General features: G+C 60.0%; 1 protein-coding gene across 3 annotated transcripts in view; it reads right to left on the reverse strand.

Moving 5' to 3' along the window:
• Positions 1 to 20,798, reverse strand: part of LOC128834496 (uncharacterized) — a 48,178-nt gene that overhangs the window by 13,881 nt on the left and 13,499 nt on the right. For 2 of the 3 annotated variants that reach the window (XM_054023295.1, XM_054023293.1), the window contains 22 exons: positions 20,250 to 20,411; positions 19,086 to 19,217; positions 18,646 to 18,837; positions 17,981 to 18,064; positions 15,900 to 16,018; positions 15,626 to 15,740; positions 14,646 to 14,732; positions 14,040 to 14,155; positions 12,899 to 13,046; positions 10,902 to 11,011; positions 10,415 to 10,505; positions 10,117 to 10,266; positions 9,610 to 9,747; positions 8,697 to 8,953; positions 8,155 to 8,278; positions 7,431 to 7,625; positions 6,852 to 7,007; positions 5,547 to 5,767; positions 4,420 to 4,597; positions 3,782 to 3,940; positions 2,629 to 3,042; positions 2,010 to 2,129 (listed from right to left, as the gene is read on the reverse strand). In XM_054023295.1, the coding sequence (XP_053879270.1) occupies positions 2,010 to 2,129; positions 2,629 to 3,042; positions 3,782 to 3,940; positions 4,420 to 4,597; positions 5,547 to 5,767; positions 6,852 to 7,007; positions 7,431 to 7,625; positions 8,155 to 8,278; positions 8,697 to 8,953; positions 9,610 to 9,747; positions 10,117 to 10,266; positions 10,415 to 10,505; positions 10,902 to 11,011; positions 12,899 to 13,046; positions 14,040 to 14,155; positions 14,646 to 14,732; positions 15,626 to 15,740; positions 15,900 to 16,018; positions 17,981 to 18,064; positions 18,646 to 18,837; positions 19,086 to 19,217; positions 20,250 to 20,411 (3,468 nt within the window). The remainder of the gene's footprint in view (positions 1 to 2,009; positions 2,130 to 2,628; positions 3,043 to 3,781; positions 3,941 to 4,419; positions 4,598 to 5,546; positions 5,768 to 6,851; positions 7,008 to 7,430; positions 7,626 to 8,154; positions 8,279 to 8,696; positions 8,954 to 9,609; positions 9,748 to 10,116; positions 10,267 to 10,414; positions 10,506 to 10,901; positions 11,012 to 12,898; positions 13,047 to 14,039; positions 14,156 to 14,645; positions 14,733 to 15,625; positions 15,741 to 15,899; positions 16,019 to 17,980; positions 18,065 to 18,645; positions 18,838 to 19,085; positions 19,218 to 20,249; positions 20,412 to 20,798) is intronic. The other variant, XM_054023296.1, reaches the window with a different exon arrangement.

A 20,798-nucleotide genomic window follows, 5' to 3' on the forward strand; every position in this document is an offset into this window, starting at 1 on the left:
CAAGACACATTCCAGGATGTCACGGGCACTTGGCTTCATTGCGGGGGACCAGCTCCCACAGTCCTGTTCTAGTGCAAGGCTAACCCAATGCTGCCTTAATGGCGGCTGCACTGGACAACTCACCAGCTGGGCTGCTCTTAATTGTGCCCCCATCACCCGTCATGTGCCTGGAGGGACTACAGATCCCAGTATGCAATGCTTCCAGGGAGCTCAGTGGCTTGGCATGCTGGGAGATGTAGTGTAGTAGGCTGCCCCTTCATACGGTATTACAGAGGCTAGCAGTTGCAGGCTGTGGTGCAGTATCCCACACGCCCTCTGGCTGCCCCAGTATAGCAGAGACTGGCTGCATCGTTCAAACAGCACAGATCCCCTCCCTGTACCCTTTGCTGGCTGGAGCCCATCTAGCAAAGGAGACCCAGTCACTGCTGGTGCCCCGATGCTGGGATTTCGCTCCCTCCTGTTTGTGCCAAGTGGGAGGACACTGAACACTTGGGACTTGCTCTGTCCCTGCGTTCCCCACCACTCAGCAAAGGTGCCTGTTTCTTTCTCTAAGCCAGTGCTGCTCACGCTTATTACACAGGAGGGCCACAGAAACCTACCCACAACCTGGTGTGGGCTAAAAACATTCTGCGTATTTTAATAAAATTTCAAGTCACCTGTATTTATTTTATATTTTAAGATCAGCTTGTTTCGTACGTGTTTCTATGTACAGTATCGTCTATTTGCACACCCGTGTAAACTAAAATGATGTAAACGTGAAGACAAAATGCTAATGAATCAGCCATTAATATATTGCGTTCAAATCGGCCATGGGTCTTATGAAACGTTCGGGTTGACTGTGTACAGCCCGCGGGCCGTAAGTTGGGCAGCCCTGCTCTAAGACACCGCCCCTCTTCCATGCTCACAGAGCTTCCTGGCCCTTCCCCACTGGAACGGGCAGATTCTTTAGCAAGTCTGTGCAGCCTGAGGCTGGGAGAGGATGCTGGCAAAGACCTCTGTCCTTCTGTGGCAGGGGGAATGGATCAGCACTTCCCTGAATTCAAGGCTGGGTGCTGCCTGCTATCCCCAAGTCTTCTGGCTGGCTCCCTATTCCTCTGTCCTGTCCAAGTGAATGAACTATTCCTGTAGGGGCCCTGGTCAGGTCACAGCTCTGCTTCCAAGCTCCAGCCCAGCTCACGGAGCACCGAGCCCCAAGCCTGCCTCACACCTAAGAACCTGCCCTAAGCCTGTGACTGTCCAGAGATGCTGCCCACAGGGATCTGCTCAGCTTATCTGTGCTGGATTATTGCTGATTTCAAGAGCTCCTGGAAAACCCCCTCAGGATAGAAATACACAAGATAGGGAGCATTAAACAAACACAATTCTGTGTGAAAGCAGCACTGGTAAAAGTGTCTGCCTCACAGCTCTGAAGCCCTCTAGGTATTCCCAGGACAGGCCTGGCTCATGCAACACACCCTCCCTCCACCAGTCTGCCCCAGGTCTCCCTGGCACATTCAGGTCTTGGCCTCTCTGCTCAGGTTGGCGACAGGAACCGCCAGCTGGATTGTGGGTTTGGAGAGCTGCCCCCTGGCGACTGGACTGAGACCTTCTAGCTCATTTCACCTCCCAACAGCCAGCAGATGGAAACCACTTACCAAAAGGGGCCAGACAGCAACTGGTGTCCAAGAGGTGAGAGGCCCAGTAGCCCATTCCCTAGCCCCCAGGGCCAGCTGGTGCACTGATCTCATTCTGCGGAGTACTGTGACAGCAGGCAGCCCTTGGGAGGCCGTTTCTCGTGGCTGGGTTATCAGGATGACATGGTGCCCTCCCTGTTCACCCCCTCCATTGCTGCAGCCCTTCTAGCAGGGATATGAGCCTTAGCCTGGCCTCTCGGCCGGGAGCCAGGGCGGACCAGGAGCGGTGTCAGAGAAAGACACAGAGGGACTCGCGGGGATGGGATGGAGTGTTAGTATAGGGCAAGCTCATGCCATGCAGCCACTGTGCCCGGCATGCAGCCCCTGGGACGTTACCTCTTCCACGGGCCGGCGAGACAGCTTTTTCTTTCGCTTTAAACTACCCAAAGTGTTTCCTAAAAGCCCCTGGCAACGCTTCCAAAAGGTTTTACAGCCTGAGGGTTTAGTGCCAGGGAGCTGAGTGTGGGGAAAGAGAGACACAAAAAGAAAATTGAGGGAGGAGTGCGGGTGGCCTGTTACAGTGAGGAGGAGCAGGGGAGGAGAGGTGCCATGGTGCTAAAGGCCCGCCCCCTGCTTGAAATCCAAGGGAGATTGTTCTGTATCTGCCCTCCTGAGTGGCAGGGATGCCAGGGCTGGGGCTCCCTAGTCCAGAGAGTCATCCGAGAATCTCCTGAGCTCTCTGCTGCTCAATCACAGCCCCAGGGGTCTGGGTTCACCCGGAAACACCCCCACTCTGCCATGCCCTTCCAAGTGCACCTGGCAGTTTCCAAGCCCTACAAAGCCACAGCCCTGAATTCACCTGCAGTTGGACAAGCTCTGCCCTAGGGCACAGCTCCCCCAGGCAGCTCTATTGAGAAACGCGGTCTCTCCCGTCTCCCCTCGCACCAAGCCCCCTGTGCACAGCACAAGCTAGCAGCCCTGACAAAGCCAGTGTCCCCAGCGTGGCATCACCTACCCTGTGCAGGGACTCTTCCCCCGGCATCGCTCCAGGCTGTGCCAGCTGCAGTTTCTTCTCCCCCTTCTTGCCAATACTCAGGATCAAGTTGACTGTCCCGCCCAGGCTGCTGGGCCCAGGCTGCGGCACCAGCAGCACTGGGGTCTCTGAGGGATCCAGAACTAGAGTCTCCTTGGGGGTTTCCACCTCCAATGGGGTGGAGTCACCAGGATCTTCCCAACTCTGCTCCAGCCCTTGGAGGGGATCTGGGATAGATGGGGAGGAAGGAGAGGCCACTTCTCTCTCTCGCCTCTGGAGCTGTGTCCTGGGCCCCTGCGGTGGGGTGAGGGAGCACAATGTGGGCTGAGGCCCTTTAGAAGTGATAGGGCCCAGGATGCCATCTGCTTCGGGCACAGCTGCTTGGGCGCATGGGTCCTGGGAAGCAATAGAAGACGATGAAGAGGTGGGGTTGTGGGGATGGCCTGCCCCTTGGCCTGTGCACCTCCTTTCCCTCCCCTGTGCCACCATACCCCCCTACCCTACACCTGGTTCCTCCTCTCCCCAAACCCCCTCTGCTGTGCCCCCTTCTGCACCTCTCTGCACTATGGGTGTGCAGTGGGATTTGGTGGACTCCTCAGGCAGGAGCCCTGGGACTCTCATGCTCTGTACATGACAGCACTGGATGCCAAAGGCAGTAAAGATTCACGGATCTCCAAGTGCTTTACAGGCATTCATTAATTCAGCTTCACAGCCCCCGTCCCCACTCAGGGAGGTGGCTCAGGAGCATTATCCCTGCGTTGCAGGTGGGGTAACTGAGGCACAGAGCAGGGCGGGGAGTCACTCAAGGCTGCAGAGTGAGGAGCAGTGCCAGGGCTAGAACCCAAGAGTCCTGACTGCTGGTCCTCTGCCTTAACCGCTAGCCCATCCTTCCTCAATCAGGCCTGGGGTGTACGGCTTCCCCGAGATTCTCCAGACGGAAACAGCCACCCTGGTTTATGTGAGTCTCCCTGATTTTTGCCCTGTGGACACAATGCCTATGTATCTGCTCCTGCCCCATGCTGGCCTTGTGCAGAGGCCTTTCATTGTGCCGAGAGAGGCCCCTCAGCTGGGCTGAGCAAACAGCAGCCTGACCCATCCCTACTCGCAGACTGTCCCACAGCAGCTACAGACTCACTTGGCAGCTGGGGGACACACTCAGCACAGAGTCCAGGGGATCGTCTTGGCCCTGTTTGCCATCACTCTTGTTCCCAGCATCCCAGTGGTGTTTCTGTGCTCGCCAGCGCACCAGCACCCATCCCAGCATGCTCCGCAGCTCCTCCAGGCGTTCCTTTATCTATGGGGAGAACAAAGATGCCAAGGGCTCCCGTGAGAACTTCAGCTCCCCTCCTCTGCTCCCCAAACACAACTTCAGCCTGGGATCAGGGACAGAGAAGCCAATGGGGAGCTGAGAACCCTTCATCAGGGACTGGTGCTTTCTTCAGGAGCAACTTCATAATGGGCCCTTTGGGGCCAGGTCTGGGAAGAAAGCGGAGCCCCAGCAGGTCTGTGCTCAGTATCCATCACGTGGATGGTCTGATTGCCCCTTGCGGGGCGGGTGCTTGAGGCTGGCTCCTCCTGAGCACTGAATGGCTTGTTGGTAAGTCTGTCTCACTGGGCTCCCATACACTAACGGTTTGGCTGGGCACTGTGCCCATGACTCACCTCTCTGATGAGCCAGCAGCTCGCATCTGCCCTGTACCAGGCCGGAGGCTGAGCCCCAAGGGTTTTCAATGGGGAGCTCATGAAGCGTCCCCCAGTCCACCTCCCGCTTACCGTCTCACTCAGGTAGTGCTCGTCGGACACCAGCGTCTGCCCTGCCGCTGCCAGCTCCTCAAACTCCTTGAACTTGGCCTCAATTTTCCTCTCCAGCTCTTCCCACTGAGTCTCTGGGAGCCCATGAGCACTCACGCTCTCCGAAAAGATCTGAGCCCTTGTGTCCTCGGTCCAGGAGCTGCGGAAACAAGAGGGCAGGGCCATAAGGAGCCACTGGGACGACTGGTGGGAATACAGCTGCTGACCGCTCTCCTCCCCTCTCCCCACCCCTTCCTAGGAAGGCACAGGTGAGGAACTCCCTCCAGACCACAGGCTGAGCCGGATCTTCCACGCCAGGGTTTGATTCTCCACTAGGTCAAACTATCCGGAGAACGTCCCTTCAGCGAATGGCCCCCTGCTCCCTGGATTTGGTGAGCAAGGAAGGCAGAGGAAACAGCCGTGTTCTAACTCAGTCTCCGCAGGGAGTTGCCCCCTGGGCTGAGGCATGAACAGAGCTGCCACCTGGCAGGATGCTATTGCCACTGTTGTGGCACTTGGTGTGTTGTTAAAGCTTCCCAGGGACTCCTGCAGCTTTCCTGTGAATTTCTGCCACCGCCTCCCATTGCTCTTAGTGCGACTGAAACCACAGGCTGCCCACTGCCATTTCCCTACAGCGGTGCTAGTGGTGCTCTGGCTTCCCAAGTACAGACGGTCACCCATAGTTCTCACCGGGACTACAGCCAGGCTACCTTCGTGGACAATGGCCACCGTCAGGCTCTGCGGCGAGCCCAGGGAGGTGTGAAGGGGCAGAGAGAGGGAGAATGTAAGGGCTGGAGGCTGAGGGAAAATATGGGAGGAAGGGGAAGGCAAGGGCCAGGAGACGGTGGGAAAGCCTGGGGAGTGACAGGAGAGTAGCAAACATCCTGGGTTTCTGTGGACACCTGACTTTCCCCAGGGAGCTATTTCAGCTCCCCTTGCACCTCCCCAGCCTGCTCCCCACAGAGCAATGCCTGGCCGGACACTTGTGAACCCCAAACTGAGCACCAGCCCTCAGGCTGTCCTCCCTGGCTCCCAGCTTTCCAGATAGGGCTGGCTGGATCGCAAGGGCAGTTGGAAGGGAGGGTGCCCTGCAGGCTGCAGCCACTTACATCATGGCTAAGTAATCCCCGAAGAACTGCTGCAGCCGAGCGGCCCGTTGCACATGGCCCTTGTTCTCCAGCACCAGCTTCCGCAGCTCCTCCCAGGCCTGCAGCGTCCCCTGGATCTCCGGGCCCATGTCATGCATCCGAGCTGGGCAGAGATTTTCCAGGTGGATGACTGCCTTCTCCAGCTCCTCCACGTCCCCCTCCAGTGCCTCGGACATATTGAACTAGGGGACACAAGACAAAAGGACTCTGGACACTTACAAGAGACCCTTTCAGCAGGGGGCTTCCGGCTCCCTTCCCCATGGGGGAGTGTGTTTCTGCCCCTCTGCCTGAAGACAGGAGGGGTCTGAGGCAACCCTGCCTACTTGGCTTACCAAGGTGTTTCCTTCCCCTACCACTTGGGGCAAAAGATCAGGGCTGGGGATCAACATGGCAGGGCAAAGCACTGGGCTGACTCTCTCAGGCACTGGCACCTGGAGATGGGACCCAAACCCAGGCCCCCTGCATGGCAGGGGCAGACATTAGCCACTAGGCCACCAGGCTGAATCCCTTCAGCATCGCAGTGTAGAGAGTTAAGACCCACACCTGGTCCTCCTACATACAGCTCAGAGCACTGAGCCCCTGGCCATGGGAGCAGCCTCTGCTTCATCATCTCTCTTGTGTGACAGGAGATGGGAGTGCAGGGGGAGATATGCTCTGTGGGGAGCTGTGCTCTGTGGGGTGCAGGGGGTGGGGGATCAGGCTGTGGGGGAGCTGTGCTCTGTGGGGTGCAAGGGGTGAGGGTACGGGGGTGAGGGAGCAGGGGCTGGGGGAGCAGGGGCTGGGGAGAAGGCTGTGGGGGAGCTGTGCTCTGTGGGGTGCAGGGGGTGCGGGAGCAGGGAGTGAAGGGGGATCCAGGTTTCCCAGCAGACAGTTCCGCTCTGCTCTGCATGGAGCTGGTTCCCTCCATGGCGATGCAGAGTGGAAAGATGTGTGAGTTGTTGGCAGCCAGACCTTGGCACACAGGGGCTGACGCAATCCCTTCCCCTCTCCCTGCCTGGCCACAGTGGGAGTTGACAGGAGAGGCCTAGAGTCAGCTGGAAAATTCCAGTGAGCCCTCCGTAAAAGGCCAGGGCTTATGGCTCTTGGGCCTGAGGGCTAGAGTCTCCCTGAGGTGACCTCGTCTCTACTCCTGACACCCTTGGTAACCCCTAGCTCCAACATGCCTGGCAAAGGCAGGGCACTGCAAGGCTCCCAGGAAGCCAGTAGAGGCCGCCGGTGACTCCACTTACCATGGCAAGTCAGAGCGGCGCAGTCTGTGGGACTCACCTCCATCTCCCGCTGATGGCTCAGCAGCCCCTGCAGCCCCTGCAGGTCCAGCTCGCTCTTCACTGTGGCAAAGCCACTCTCCACCTGGGCGATATCACGGGCCAGAGCCTCCGCTCTGCATCGAACGGCCTCCACGCGTGGGGAGACTCGGGCCAGCTGGGAGAGAGAAAAGCGAGGTGAACCCCAGTGTCAGCTGAGCTCCCTTCAGAGATGCTCCTGGGCCTCTCATGGGGCTAGCTAGCTGCGGGGCGCAAAGGAGGAATAGGGATAACTGTGCAGCACTAGCATCGGCTGCCTCGGCCTTGGCTCCCAACCCCCCCTCCCCCCCCGCTCTAACCACTAGGACACACTCGCCTCCCAGGTTCAGGAACAGAACCCAGGAGTCCTGGCTCCCAGCCCCCCTGCTCTAACCACTAGACCCTGCTCTCTCAGGCTGGCACTATGCAAAGGAGCCCCCCATTCAGTCAGACTCTACTGTCCTGCCCTCACCTCTGACTGGGCCAGCTGTGCTCTGCATGGCCACTAGTGGTTTGTTACCCCGTCCCCCCCGTCAAAAGCTCCCCATGCCAGGTCCCTTACCAGGCGCTCCAGACTCTCAGTCTCAGCTGCTGCCTCCATGACTCGCTCCCGCTCCTTCACCACGTCATTCAGCATCTCCACGGCCTCCTGCAACTCACCCAGGGGGCTGCTCATGTCCTCACGGCTCAGCTGCTGCCCAGCCTGGGCCAAGGGGAAGTGCACAGGCTCCTGGGAGCCCAGCCTGCTGGTCCCTGGCTAAAGCAAACACACAGGGACACTGGGGCTTTAGAGAGAGACTGGGATACTTGGGGTGACTCCGCCTCCACCTGGCCTGTGAGGGGTCCCGTGGAGCCTCCTCACCATGCACTCAGGGTTGCTGGTCTCAGCCATTCCCCAGCCAGGATCGAGGTCAGTGGCCACTGCACCTCCCCCATCTCAGAGCAGACCCTGGCAGCTGCTGGGGGTGATGCTGGAAAGCGAGGGGTTCCAGTTATCCCCACCCCCACCCCTGACCTCACTCAGTCAGCAGTAGGGCCCCCCACCGAGTATATAATGCCTGCATCTGTAACTTTCACTCTATGCATCCGAAGAAGTGAGGTTTTTACCCACAAAAGCTTATGCCCAAATAAATCTGTTAGTCTTTAAGGTGCCACCAGACTCCTTGTTGTTTTTGTAGATACAGACTAACATGGCTCCCCCCTGATACTTGCCACCCAGACTGACCAGCAGGGATGGGATTCCCAATGGGGGCCCGAGTCCAGGCCCATCCCCACTCACTCCTCACCAGCGTGCCGTTCCTCTGGCTCAGCACCTCCTCCTGCTGCACGTTCTGCAGGAACTCAGACAGCACCAGGGAATCGCGCAGGTCCTCCGCCCGCCGCTGCAGAGCCACCCGCACGCACCCCAGCCTGGCACAGCAAACGCAGCAGTGGGATGGGGCACACGGAGAGGCAGCGCCACAGGGGGCTCCTATTCCGGTGCCAACCACTGCAGGGAAATCCCCTCCCAACCCCTCAGTGCTGCCATTCCCCAATGCCACTCCCCATGGGGCTCCCACCCCTCTGACACAGCCACCCCCTCCCATCCCCCAAGGTTATCCCATTGGAGGTCTCCCACCCCTCTGACACCACTGTCCCCTCCCATTCCCCAAGGGTGCCCTCAGGGGATCCCCTCTCACCTCTCTGATGCCACATCCTCCCCAGAGGGGGGAATCCCCTCACACCCCTCCATCGCCATCTCTTCCTCACATCCCCTGACACTACCTCCCACTCCTGTAGCCGGACGCTCCCCCTAGTCCGGTTCCCAGTCCTGTTTCCCAGGACTCACTTCTCCTCCACCATCTCCACCTTGCTCTGAATCTTCCCAGCCGTCACATGCTCTGCAGAGGGCTCTCTCCCCATCTCCTCCCGCAGGCCTTGGAGCTTGATGCCCCACAACAGGACCTGCTTCTCCAAGCAGCTGATCTCCTGGAGGTCCCTGCGGAGCTCCTCTGGGCTCCTCAAGGGGGCGGGCTCCGACAGTGAACCCGCCACCCCCTGCAGCCAGTGCTCAGCCCCATCCAGCTCTCCCACCAACCGCAGAACCTGCAGGAAGAGACTGGAGAGTGGAACAGGCAGGACCTCCCAGGCCAGACCCCCTGTGCCCCGGCCTCAGGGTGGGCGGAACGAAAGCTCCTGCGGGCGCCGTGGCATCGCGTCGCAGGGAAGACCAGTTGGGTGTGACCCAGCTCCTTGCTATCCCATCCAGGGCAACATGTTTCCATGGAGCATCGCAGGGCTCTCCATCCTGCAGCACACACAGCACCTGGTTGCCCACCTACAGGCATCTCAGACAGAGCAGGGGCAGTCCTGGCTGTGCAGCACTGAGGCCACTGCAGTGCCAGATCCAGCTGGAGGAGCAGAGACTTCCTGAGCTGGCTCCACAGGGCACCTGTCCTAGGTGGTGTGCGTGGCACTGGGCTGGCTGATCTTTGGGGGAGGCCGGCCAGGGCCATCACCCCCCACCCTGCTGACATTCCCCGGGGAGACTCCCTTGCAGGGGGCTGCAGCCGAGGCTCGAGTTGGCCCCTGCACCAGCACAGCCCAGAGAATTGCCACAGCGACAGTGGGGATGCCTTGTCCCACCTGTGCCTGCATTGGGTCTGTCCCTGTGTCCCAGGTTTACCCCCTTCCTGCCCTGCTCACGCCCCTCAGTGTCTGCTACGGGCTCGTGCCTGGCAGAGACAGATGGCACCACGCACCTTATTAATCTCCTTCAGCGCCGCACCGTTCTCCCGGTGCCTCCTCTGCAGCTCCTCCCACAGCCCTTCCAGCTCCTGGAGGACGCCTTCCACCTGAGGTCTCCCTCCATGGCTGCCACACAGCAGCTTCTGCCCTTCCTGCGGGACACAGACACACACTGTTAGGTGATGCACACCTGGGCGTCCTGCTCCACAATCCCTTAGAGGGGCCTGAGAATGAGGCACGTGCCGAGGACAGGGATCTGCCCTTCCCAGCCCCCCTCACCCTGGCCACACGGGGGCATGGATCTCACTGCCCACTCCCATCCCTCCCCAGAAAGCAGCGGAGAGGAAACTCCTCCTGGCGCCCCAGGTGCCTGGCGTGAGAACCCAGTATTATCCCCCAATCGCACAAAACACCTGCCGCTGGGGATGCCATCAGCATGGTGCCCCCTCTGCCTCCCCAGCAGCGAGTTGTATGGGGGACTCCCAGTCCCACACAGCACGTGCCCCACAGCTGGTGCTCACCAGGCGCAGGGCCTCAATGCTGGAGCTGTTGCCCAGGATCTCCTGCTGCAGCGCGGCCTGCTGGGTATGTGCGGCCTCCAGGCTCTCTGCGTCCTCCATCTGGCTCAGCCGGACGCTGAGACCCACGTTCTCCCTCAGCCAGGACACGGCCTGCCGCGCACCATGGGGAGAGACAGCGCATTACTGCCAGCTGAAGGGTGGGGGGCTGCGAGCAGAGGGGGAGACACACGGGGAAACACTCGATGCTGGGACCCAGGGACAGGGGCTGGGACGCGCTTTGGCTCATTGGAGACGTTACCGCATTAGCAGCCTGACAGAAGTCCTGCAGCTGGGCCTCCTGCTGGGATGGGCCCCGCACAGCGTCTGACTGTCCTGGGGGTTTCCTCCTCCTGCGGGAGAGAGGCAGAGTCATGGACAGTTTCTCTCCTACCACAGGGACCCCAGCAGGCTCCGCCAAAGGACCAGGGCACCCTCATACCACACAGAGCCCCAGAGCTACAGCTGCAGAGCAGGGGCTGGTATCCACACCATGGGGGCTCCACAGATTCAGGGCATGGGGGCAGCTGCCTGTGCCAGGGAAACCCCAGGTGCCCACGTCCTTCCCTGCCTGCTATGCCCCTTCTGGGGACTAGGTTCTGGAGCTGGGGATGGATTCTTACAGCTAAGGAACAGGCCCAGCCCAGCAAATGCTCTAAGTCCCCTCCCCACTCTCTCCTCCTAAGGAATACCTGGCCTATACCCCTCCCCTGGACCCCATTCTTGGGAGCGGCCTGCCAAGTCAGTACCTCTTACTGTTGCTGTGGCAGCCAGGGGTGGCCTGCTCTCCTGGCAAGCTCGGGCTTCCCTCCTCGCCTCTCACATGCTCCGTCACATTCCCTGCAAAGTCCTTCTGCACCTAGGACACAACAGGAGCCTCCCAGGATCCGATTCCTCCCCCAACTAGCATCGGGTGGAGGAATGGGGATCAACAGAGCCAGATCAGCCTCCCCCCGCGCCAGGCCTACCACCTACTCCTCTGCCGCCACACACAGGGCACTCCTGGGAGCAGGGCCATCCTGGCCATGGGCGGCAGGTTTGTAGAAATTTTGGTGGTGCCCAGAACCCGCCCCTGCCCAAGCTCCACCCCCCCAAAACTCTGCCCCCCACCTGCCCAAGGCTCTGGGAGGGAGTTTGGGTAGGGGAGGAGTCAGGGGTATAGGAGGGGTGCAGGGTGCAGGCTCTGGGAGGGAGTTTGGGGATGGGAGGGGTGTGGAGGGAGGAGGTGAAGGCTCTAGGAGGGAGTTTGGGGGAGGGAAGGGGTTCAGGGTTGGGGGTAGGTTTGGGGTGGGGTTGGGGATGAGAGGTTGGGGCAGACGATTAGGGTGCGGGGGGATGAGGGCTCTGGCTGGAGCGAGGACGACTCCCCCCAGCCCTTTCCCTGCCGGCAGCAGCAAGCTCCGGGGGAGGAGCCCCCCTTTCCTACCCCCACTGTCACTGCAGGTGCTCCTAGGGCCCCTCTCAGGTCCAGGAATCTCCCTCGCCTCCCACGTAGTGGGTGCCGGGGGTGCTGCGTGCACCTCCTCCCCTGCTGTTGCGCCTGACTGTAGCCTCACTGGGGGTGAGGGATGGGGCTGCCCCTTGCCCAGCATGGGGCAGGAGCAGTGACTGCGGGCGGGGGGCCCCCTATGCTGCTGGAGGGTCCCATTGGAAAATGAAAGGGTCTGAGGGGGAAGGGCAGGCTCAGAGTCAATCTGCCCTGGCAGTGGAGGTGTGGGGGCACTAGGATCCTGCGGCAGCAGTTGCTGTAGGGAGCCAACGGAAGAGGCAGGGACGCTCTGCTCCCTCCGGGGCCCAGGGACGTGCACGGGGGCAGCAAAGGGGGGCTGGGGGACACTCGGGGGAGGCACGGGGGGGCAGCAGGTGGGGCCGGAGGGGAGACCCGGCCCCAAACATTGGTGAAGCTGGGCCCCTGGGCTCCAAATATTGCTGGTGCCCGAGCACCACGAGCACCATGTGGGTGTATAACTCCCCGCCCATGATCCTGGCAGCAGCACAGGGTCCCAAGCAAAGCCTGGTGACAGGTCCCTGGGGCTGTGGGTGGGGCAGGTGCAGCTGTGCCGCCTCTCTAGAATTCCAGGTGCCAGGGCGACATCACAGACTGACACAGGTCAGAGCCCAGGGGGGGACAGAAACATGTGCTAAGCTGGCCTGGGCAAAGGTGTATTGAGAGGGGGGATCTGAGCCGGTGTGTGGGGTGCATGTAGGGGCAGGTGTATGCAGAGGTGAGGCACATACAGCACTCCCAGACCATCCCACAGGCCGGTGTTCAGAGCTACATGCAGGTCACCTGGGGCACTGCAAACAGGTTCCAGGTTTACGTGGCACGCTTGTCACTCAGTGTTCATAGAGGGGATCCCAAGGTTTGGAGAGGGGGTCACACAGGGCCGGCTCCAGCATTTCTGCTGCCCCAAGCAAAAAAAAAAAAAAAAACAGCCGTGATCGGCGGCGGCAGTTCAGCGGCAGGTCCTTCGCTCCTAGAGGGAGTGAGGGACCTGCCGCCCCCAAACTGCCGCAGGTGCCGCCCCTCTCCCTTGGCCGCCCCAAGCACCTGCTTGTTAAGCTGGTGCCTGGAGCCGGCCCTGGGGTCACAGGAGGGGTCACACAGCTGTCACTTAGGGTTCACGGGCTCAAGCTCTTTCCCCATGTGCTGGGTGTCTAAGGGAAGTGGCTCTGGTTTGGCTGCTCTTGTTGCAGGGAAGGGGAGGGCTGGGGGAGAGGGAGGGGCCCCAGCTACCATACTTACCACACTTAATGGGACCCTCCTCTGCTTGTCTGCAGCTTCCTTTCCCGTAACTCCCCCGCTGCCGGCTTCTGTCTGCTCGGGGCTCAGGGCATCGGTCTCTCCCATCGACAAACTGCTCACCAGGGCCAGCAATGGCGACGTCTCGTTCCTGGGAGATGGGGAGCACACACAGGACAATGGGAGGGGAGGGGAGTGAGAGGCAAGAGGAGAGCGAATGGGGAAGAGAGCCCTAAGCTGTTCTGGCCCCGTGAGTCCTCTGGGATTGAGTCAGGAGCAGAGTCTGGCTCACTGAAGCCATAGCTGATGTGGGTTCTGCCCCAAGGACCCCGCTCCAGCCAGGCGTGGGGACCCTCAATACCAGGGAATCCAGCAGATGATGGAGACGTGGGGCCAGATTTTCAAAAGCACTGTACACCCAGCCGCTCCCAACAGCCTGACCCTACCTGTGTAACGGGAGCTGAGCTCTTTGGAAAGTCCAGCTCTTGTTTCCCAGAGCTGAAACCCCAGCTCCAGCGCTCCACTGCCCAATGGTGGGCAGCTCAGATTTGAACGTATCCACAGAATGGGCCAAGCCAACACCTTTCCCACGCCACCAAGCTTTTGTGGGGATCAGCCGTGGCCACGGATTCAGATTCTGTAGCTCGGGGAAGAGCAACTTCAGCTACTCAGGAACCAACATGTGTGTAAACCCAAAGCCACCCTGCCTGTTTCTGGCTACGCTCTCTTATGATCGGCTGAGATACTCAAGCAGCCCACTCTCTAAGTCAATCAAATAATAGCTCAAAGGGCAGAGGTTACTCGGGGGCATCTCATAGGTCACTCTATCTGCCCTCAGAGCCTCCTCCCACCAATGCAGCCTGCACCCCTGTAACGAAGGGGTCTGGAGCATTCTCCCCAGTGTACAGAAGAGCACTGAGGCACACCTCCAGGGCCACACAATGAGTCCAGTGCAGAGCTGGGAATAGAACCCCTGGCTCCCTCATGCTTTAAGTCACACGCCCTTCTGCTCACCAGGTCTTGAGGCAGGAGTGGGCAACAAGTGACCCCTGTGAACGCACACGCGTTGCTAAATTCAGCCCTGGGCTTGCTCTGTGTTTAGGGGGGATGCTGGTGGGTGTGTTGCTATGAGGCTCTGCTGTACCTCAGTGCCTGCTGAAGCTGGGCCCAGCTCTCCTTGACGTCTCGGTGTTTGTGCAGGACTCGTACTGCCAGGCTGGGATGGAGGCTGATGAGCTGGGACACAGTCACATCCAACATCTGGAGGAGCGAGAGGGGCACAAAGTGAGCTAATGGGGCTGGCTGAGGGTGCCCCCCCGGAGAGCACAGAGGCTACCTCGGGAATGCTGGGTTAGCCCTCCAGGGGCAGGTGAACAGCAGGACACAGGGCCCCAGCTCCCTTCTAACAAGCCCTTCCACTGATCCCTCCTCTCCACACACCAAATCCTGCCCAAGATCCAGCCCCTCTGAGATGCCAGCCTGGCAGCTGAAGGCAGCCCTGGATGCAGCCACCCCCGTTACAGAGGATTCAGGGCATGACGTACGCCGAACCCCTTGATGCTGGTAGTTCGGCCAGATGAGGGTTTGACTCCAGGCCATTCTGCCCATGCCACACCCTGCTAGGGGCTGTAACGTCCATGTCCAAGCCAGGTGATGGGGGGAGACGTCCCGTCAGGGCACGCGCAGTACGCCTTGCCTCTCAGGTGAGACGTTTCGGGTGAGTTTGGGACAGCGCAATGCCAACACTTACCATGACCTGGCTAGCAATATCCCTGACGTCTCGGTCCCGGCCGGACTCGGGGTCCCCCTGCTTCCCCACGCCACAGAGGTTCCTCCACTGCAAGAAGCAGCAGCAATCATTGTACCCCTTAGGGGAAGGTGGGGACAAGGCCCTGCTCTCTGCAGTGCCTCTGAGCCATTTGGATCCCCTCTGGGTGATCCTAGTCCCCACCCCATGTCACACAGGAGTCCCCTCCTCCAATCCTGCTCCCCAATGACAGGGCCATCACCCCTTGCAGCACCAGCAATGATGTAACTCAGGGGTCTGGCTGAGAGGGGCGGCCACTCCATAGCAGGCAGGGGAGTTGGTGACTCAGCCCTAGAGCAGGGAGTCCCCAGAATGTCACCTTCCCAGAGGTGCTAGGGAATGTCCATCATTTCCTGGGAGTACAGACAGGCCCCAGGGAAGAAGAGGCCGAGTGTGATATTCCCTCATCAGGCCCCCCATGGCCCCCTTCTCACTTTGGGCTCTGCTCACACCCTGGGGCTGGGGAGAGGCCTCGCTTCAGCTCAGATCCAAGTGTCTGATAGGGATAGGACACAGGCAGTGGGATAGCTCACACTCTGACTGGCCAGGAGAGCCAAGCTCTTTTCCTCTACGCTGAGTTGGGGGTCCCCCTCTCCCTCCTTAACTCCCTTGATACCCTGCCTGCAGCTGCAGAGCTGGTGGCCAGGGAAGAGCAGAAACTGCTCATCAAGCCGCTTGGGGGCTAGCTGGGGCAGCTGTAGAGCAAAGCAAGGGGCTTTCTCCCCAGCCTCCTGGTGGGGAGAATACTCCTTCCACAACCTCCCCAGCCCTGTGCTAGCCCAGGTGTCAGGGGCTGAGAGAGGAGTGGGCTTTTCTCCAAACTGCCCGATAGCCTGGCATTAGAACTTCCCATCCTGGCACCCTGCGCCCCTCAAACCATTGATGGGGCCGGAGCTGATCCTGTTCTGAGCCCTCAGTGGTACCTTGGCGTGGATGGCTCTGAGGAGCGTGTCCGCTTGCTGGAGGAAGGCAGCTACCTCCAGGGCCAGCTGCAGGGTCTCATGATGTTCCTTCAGGGTCCCCTGAAGCCGCAGCCACCTGCGTGGAGAAAGCAGGAGGAGGTTATTGCAGATCGTGCTGCCCGGTGCAGCCTCCCCAACCATTCCCACAGTCACGTGACTCACAGGCCAAGACCTCCCTGTGCCCAGCCTGCCTGGCTCTGCAGCCCCCAGGCAACTGTGACTCCTCCCCACTCACATTTTATTGAGGTGCTTGCGCCGGGCGGAGATGCTCCTGCTCTCACTCTTGCCGTGCTTCTCCAGTTTCTGGGCCAGACTGTTCATCTCCTCATGCAGACCCTGGAACTGCTGCTCCTCCTGGGCTCAGACAGAGAAAGAGAGAAATCCCACCAACTCCCCTGGCCCAGCACAACGAGCCAGTCCCCATGAGAGAGATCAGCTCCTGGCTCCAGCTCCAGTTAAGCGCCAATGTGGACACAAGAACAAATGGATATAAATGGACCATCAACAAGCTTAGGCTTGAAATCAGGTGAAAGTTTCTACCCATCAGAGGAGTGAAGTTCTGGAACCGCCTTCCGAGGGGAGCAGTGGGGAGAAAAAAACCTAACTAGCTTCAAGGCTGAGCTTGATAAGATTATAGAGGGGATAGTATGATGGGACTGGCATGTAGCTGATCTGCGACTGCTAGCAGCAAATATCTCCAATTGTTGGTGATGGGACACTAGCTGGTAAGGGCTTGGAGTTACTACAGAGAATTATTTCCCAGGTGTCTGGCTGGGGGTCTAACCTACATGCTCAGGGTCTAACTGATCACCATTTTGGGGTCGGGAAGGAATTTTCCTCTGGGTCAGATTGGCAGAGACCCCGGGGGTTATTTTGCCTTCCTCTGCAGCATGGGGCACAGGTCACTTGAAGGTTTAAACTAGTCTAAATGGTGGGTTCTCTGTAACTTGAAGTATTTAAACCATGATTTGCGGGCTTCAGTAACTCAGCCAGAGATTATGAGTCTTTTATAGGAGTGGGTGGGAGAGGTTCTGTGGCCGGCAGGGTGCAGGAGTCAGGCTAGATGATCATGATGGTCCCTTCAAGCCTTAAAGTCTATGTGCTTCATTCCAGATGCTCCAGCACTGGCTGCTGAGACTTGGGCAGGAGCCACTGCCCAGCTGGGTCTGGGTCCTGCAGCACAATGGACTCGGTGGCTGATGGGCATGGCTTCAAAGAACGTTCTGACGCTTGTGGCACCAGGGGGCGCTAGGCTCAACAGTGTGAACATGCAGAGGCCTCCCCAACGGATAGCTGGGTGTTACCTAGGGTTACCATACGTCCGGATTTTCCCGGACATGTCCGGCTTTTTGGGCTCCAAATCCCCGTCCGGGGGGAAATCCCAAAAAGCCGGACATGTCCGGGAAAATCGGACATGCGGTCGGCGGCTCAGGTGCCGGGCCGGGGGCTCGGGGGCTCAGCCGGCGGTGCTCGGGGGGGCCGGGTGCCGGGCCGGGGGCTCGGGTGCCGGGCCGGGCCGGGGGCTCGGCCGGCGGTGCTCGGGGGGGCCCGGGGCCGGGCCGGGGGGCTCGGCCGGCGGCTCGGGTGCCGGGCCGGGTGCTGGGCCGGGGGCTCGGCCGGCGGTGCTTGGGGGGGCCGGGTGCCGGGGGCTCGGGTGCCGGGCCAGGCCGGGGGCTTGGCCGGCGGTGCTCGGGGGGGCCCGGGGCCGGGCCGGGGGGCTCGGCCGGCGGCTCGGGTGCCGGGTCGGGTGCCGGCGGTGCTCGGGGTGGCCGGGTGCCGGGCCGGGTGCTGGGCCGGGGGCTCGGCCGGCGGTGCTCGGGGGGGCCCGGTGCCGGGCCCGGCCGGGGACTCGGGTGCCGGGTCGGGCCGGGGGCTCGGGGGACGGGCTGGGGACCTGCGGTGCCGGGGGTGGGCCGCGCCTCCTCCCCCCCCACACACACACCCCCCCTTACCTGCTTCAGGCTTCCCGCGACTCAAATGTTCGCGGGAAGCAGGGGAGGGGGCGGAGACTTTGGGGAGGGGGCGGGGTTGGGGCGGGCGCAGGGGCGGGGCTGGGGCGGGGCTGGGGCCCCTTTAAAGTGTCCTCCTTTCGGAGGCACTAAATATGGTAACCCTAGTGTTACCGAGATGTTCCGGCTCACCCCGGGTCAATCAGTCATTGCTCTGGTTAGAACAGCGAGGAGCTGAGATGGAGCCCTGGCTAGGAAGTCCGAGGTGTTCCCTGGGGGCCGAGCAACAGCTGAGAAACGCAAGGCATCCCCTGGGAGAGGGGTGACAGGGACCAAGCCCGCGCCAGGCAAGGGGAGGGACTCTCACCTGTTTTAAGTCAAGGATGCGGCGGGTGAGCTGGATCTTGTCCATGCTCTCTTGCAGAAGGGCAGTCAGCACGGGCTTCTCTTCCTGGGACAGATGGGGTTAGAACACAGAGAGGGCAGAGGAAGCCAAGAGATCTACAGAGAAACGGCCCCAGACTGAACCTGAAGCAGGAGGTCTAGGGTGAGGGCAGGGCAACTGGGAGTCAGCACTCCTGGGTCCCACTCCCAGCTCAATGTGTGAATTTGGGCAAGTCCCTTCCCCTCCCGGCCTCAGTTTTGCCTTCTGTAATGGGGATAAATGCCCTGGAGTACCACCACCCTGTCCAGGGGTGTTCTCAGCCACTCTCTACGTTACGCAGGCAGCTAGCTCCTGGTTGCCATGGCAAATGCAATTTGCCTACAGGCTGAGAGTATGACGATACCATTTTTAAATCAAGTGGCATTTTCCCTGTTAGTGCCCTGGCCCCACCTCCCCCCACCCTACAGTCCCATCCTGGGCCCCAGGCTGCTGCCCTGCCCTTTCCAAGCAGCAAGGCTCAGAGACCCCACTGCAGGGGCGGGGCCCCCTGGACATTGCAGGGGGTAGGGCACATTCCTAATGCATCACCAGGCAATTGGGAGACAGCTGATGAGGTCCCATCCAGCCTGCTCTCCCACTCCCCATACCTTCTGCCTGATCCAAGCCTCCAGCCGCTCCGCTCTCCTGTTGAACTCCTGCAGGTTCCGCAGCCCGCCCAGCGCTTTGTTCTGATTCCCGGCTGTCTGCTTCAGCAGCTGCCACTGCTCCTTCAGGGCCAGCAGCTGCCTCCTGACAGTTTCCACACTGGGGCTGGGCTGGCCCATGAGCTGCTCACCCATCTGGGGAGAGGAAGGGAAGGGAAGCAGCTCAGAGAACCTAAGCCTTGAATCCACTGGCCTGTTGGGGTACTGACTGGGCATGGAGGAGCACAAAGACATGGGGCTAGCCAGGCACTGCCTGGGTGCAGGAGAGGACAGCATGGACCCAATCGGGTCAGTTTTAGCAGGATTCAGGGGGTTGGACACCAGGGGGTTGCTGTGGAAGAGGCTGGAATGGGAGTGGGTCTGTCCCAGAGCCCCCATCATACCTGGTTCAGTTTGATCAGTGTGTCCTCAAAATCCTTCATGTCTCTTTGCAGGGTCTGTGCCACCCGTTCCCAGTCCTGGATATTGCAGCCATCCTTCAGATCCCGCAGCTTCCCGCGCACCCAGCTCTCGGCCTGGAACACAGGGAGGAGCTCTGATCTGGGAATGCCACTGAAACAGGCCTGGGGACGGCACTGAGCCACTTCTTCCAGGAGTTGGCGTGACAGCTGGGTAAATGGGCCCATCCCAGACAGGGATACATGGGGCCATTGGTCTGACAACCTGGTATGACAGGGAGATGGTCCATTGGTCTGAGCTGGGGTAGCAGGCACCAGGGGATACTGGGCTAGATGTCCCGTCGGTCTCAGGTGGTGCAGGTGGGGATACTGGGGAGATGGGTCCATTGGGCTGACTTGGCGCAGGAGCTCCTGATTTGTCAGAACAAGAACAGTCTGCACTCATGAGTCCCCTGGAATGGGGCTCTGGGCACAGTCCCTGGGAGAAGGAGACTGAAATGCTAAAGCCCAGAATTTCTGGCTGCCTCTGGAGAGCCCTGCAGTCTGGCTGGGCCACGTCCCCCTCACCTGGCAGCCAAGGCCCTTTGCAGGCTGAGTGGAGAGGACATAGCCAGGCGGGCAGGCCTCACAGGCAATCTCTCTACCCGCCGTGTGAGGAGTCTGTTCTCCTTTCATTCTCTCTCCCCCTGCTGCCCCCCCATCCCCCTGCAGAGCAGACAGAGACACCCCTTCTTCGTGACCCCTTTTCCTGTGCTGGCTCTGCTGCTGGGGGTGGAGGGAGGAGGAAACTGGGCCCCTATGCAGGCTGACCCACGCTCCCTGGGGCAGACGGCCTGGAGAAAGGCAGCCAAATATGACGTTATGCCACAACAATGGCTTCGCTCGGGCTGAGCGTTCACTCCCCCTCACACTCCTGCTGCTCAGATGAAAGACTTCCGGCCATGGACACATCCCCGCTTCATTCCTCCACTGGAGCTGGAAGGAAGGAGCTCTCTCCTACCATCACTGCTCCCCCCAGGGGCCAAACCCACCACCCCCAATGTAGAGGCACACCGTGGTGGGGCAGCATCCTGGGCAATTGCTCCATTAACCAGACATTCACTGAGCTCCCTGCTCCCAGACCTTCCTCCAGGGATCCCCGGACTCTACCTGCATTATCTCTCGGTTGAACTGGACTATGAGAGGGCTCTGGTTAGGGACATTTGCCTGCCCTGCACTGCTTCGGATGTCAGTTTTCAGCCCAGCCAATCCACTTGGCTCCTTGTTCTTGACACTTTCCTTCCAGGGGGCTGCTGCATGGCATCCTGAAATCTAAGGGAGTCAAAGAATGGAAAGACTTAGTGCACTTACCTGGGGGTGGAAACCTGAGCCAACCCAAACACACACATGAAAGGGGATGGCAGCCTGGTTTGTTCCCACAAACATTAAATACTATCCATTGGCTTCAATAGCTCTGTGCCAAGACACTCCAGCTGAGGATCTGGCTCACTGATTTCAATGATTTACACCAGCTGAGTTTCTAGTTCTGTGTTTTTCTGAGACGGAAGTCACGTGTCGTTCACAGAATTTGTCGTGGCATCACAAACACACATGGATTTCTGCACTCGGCTAGTCCTAGGCACAATCCATGCTGCAAAAAGTTTGCAATCTAAATAGACAGACAATCTCCATCTCCATTTGCTTCCTCTTGGTTCAGTA

Source organism: Malaclemys terrapin, chromosome 3 (genome assembly GCF_027887155.1).
Source record: "Malaclemys terrapin pileata isolate rMalTer1 chromosome 3, rMalTer1.hap1, whole genome shotgun sequence".
Lineage (NCBI taxonomy): Eukaryota > Metazoa > Chordata > Testudines > Emydidae > Malaclemys > Malaclemys terrapin.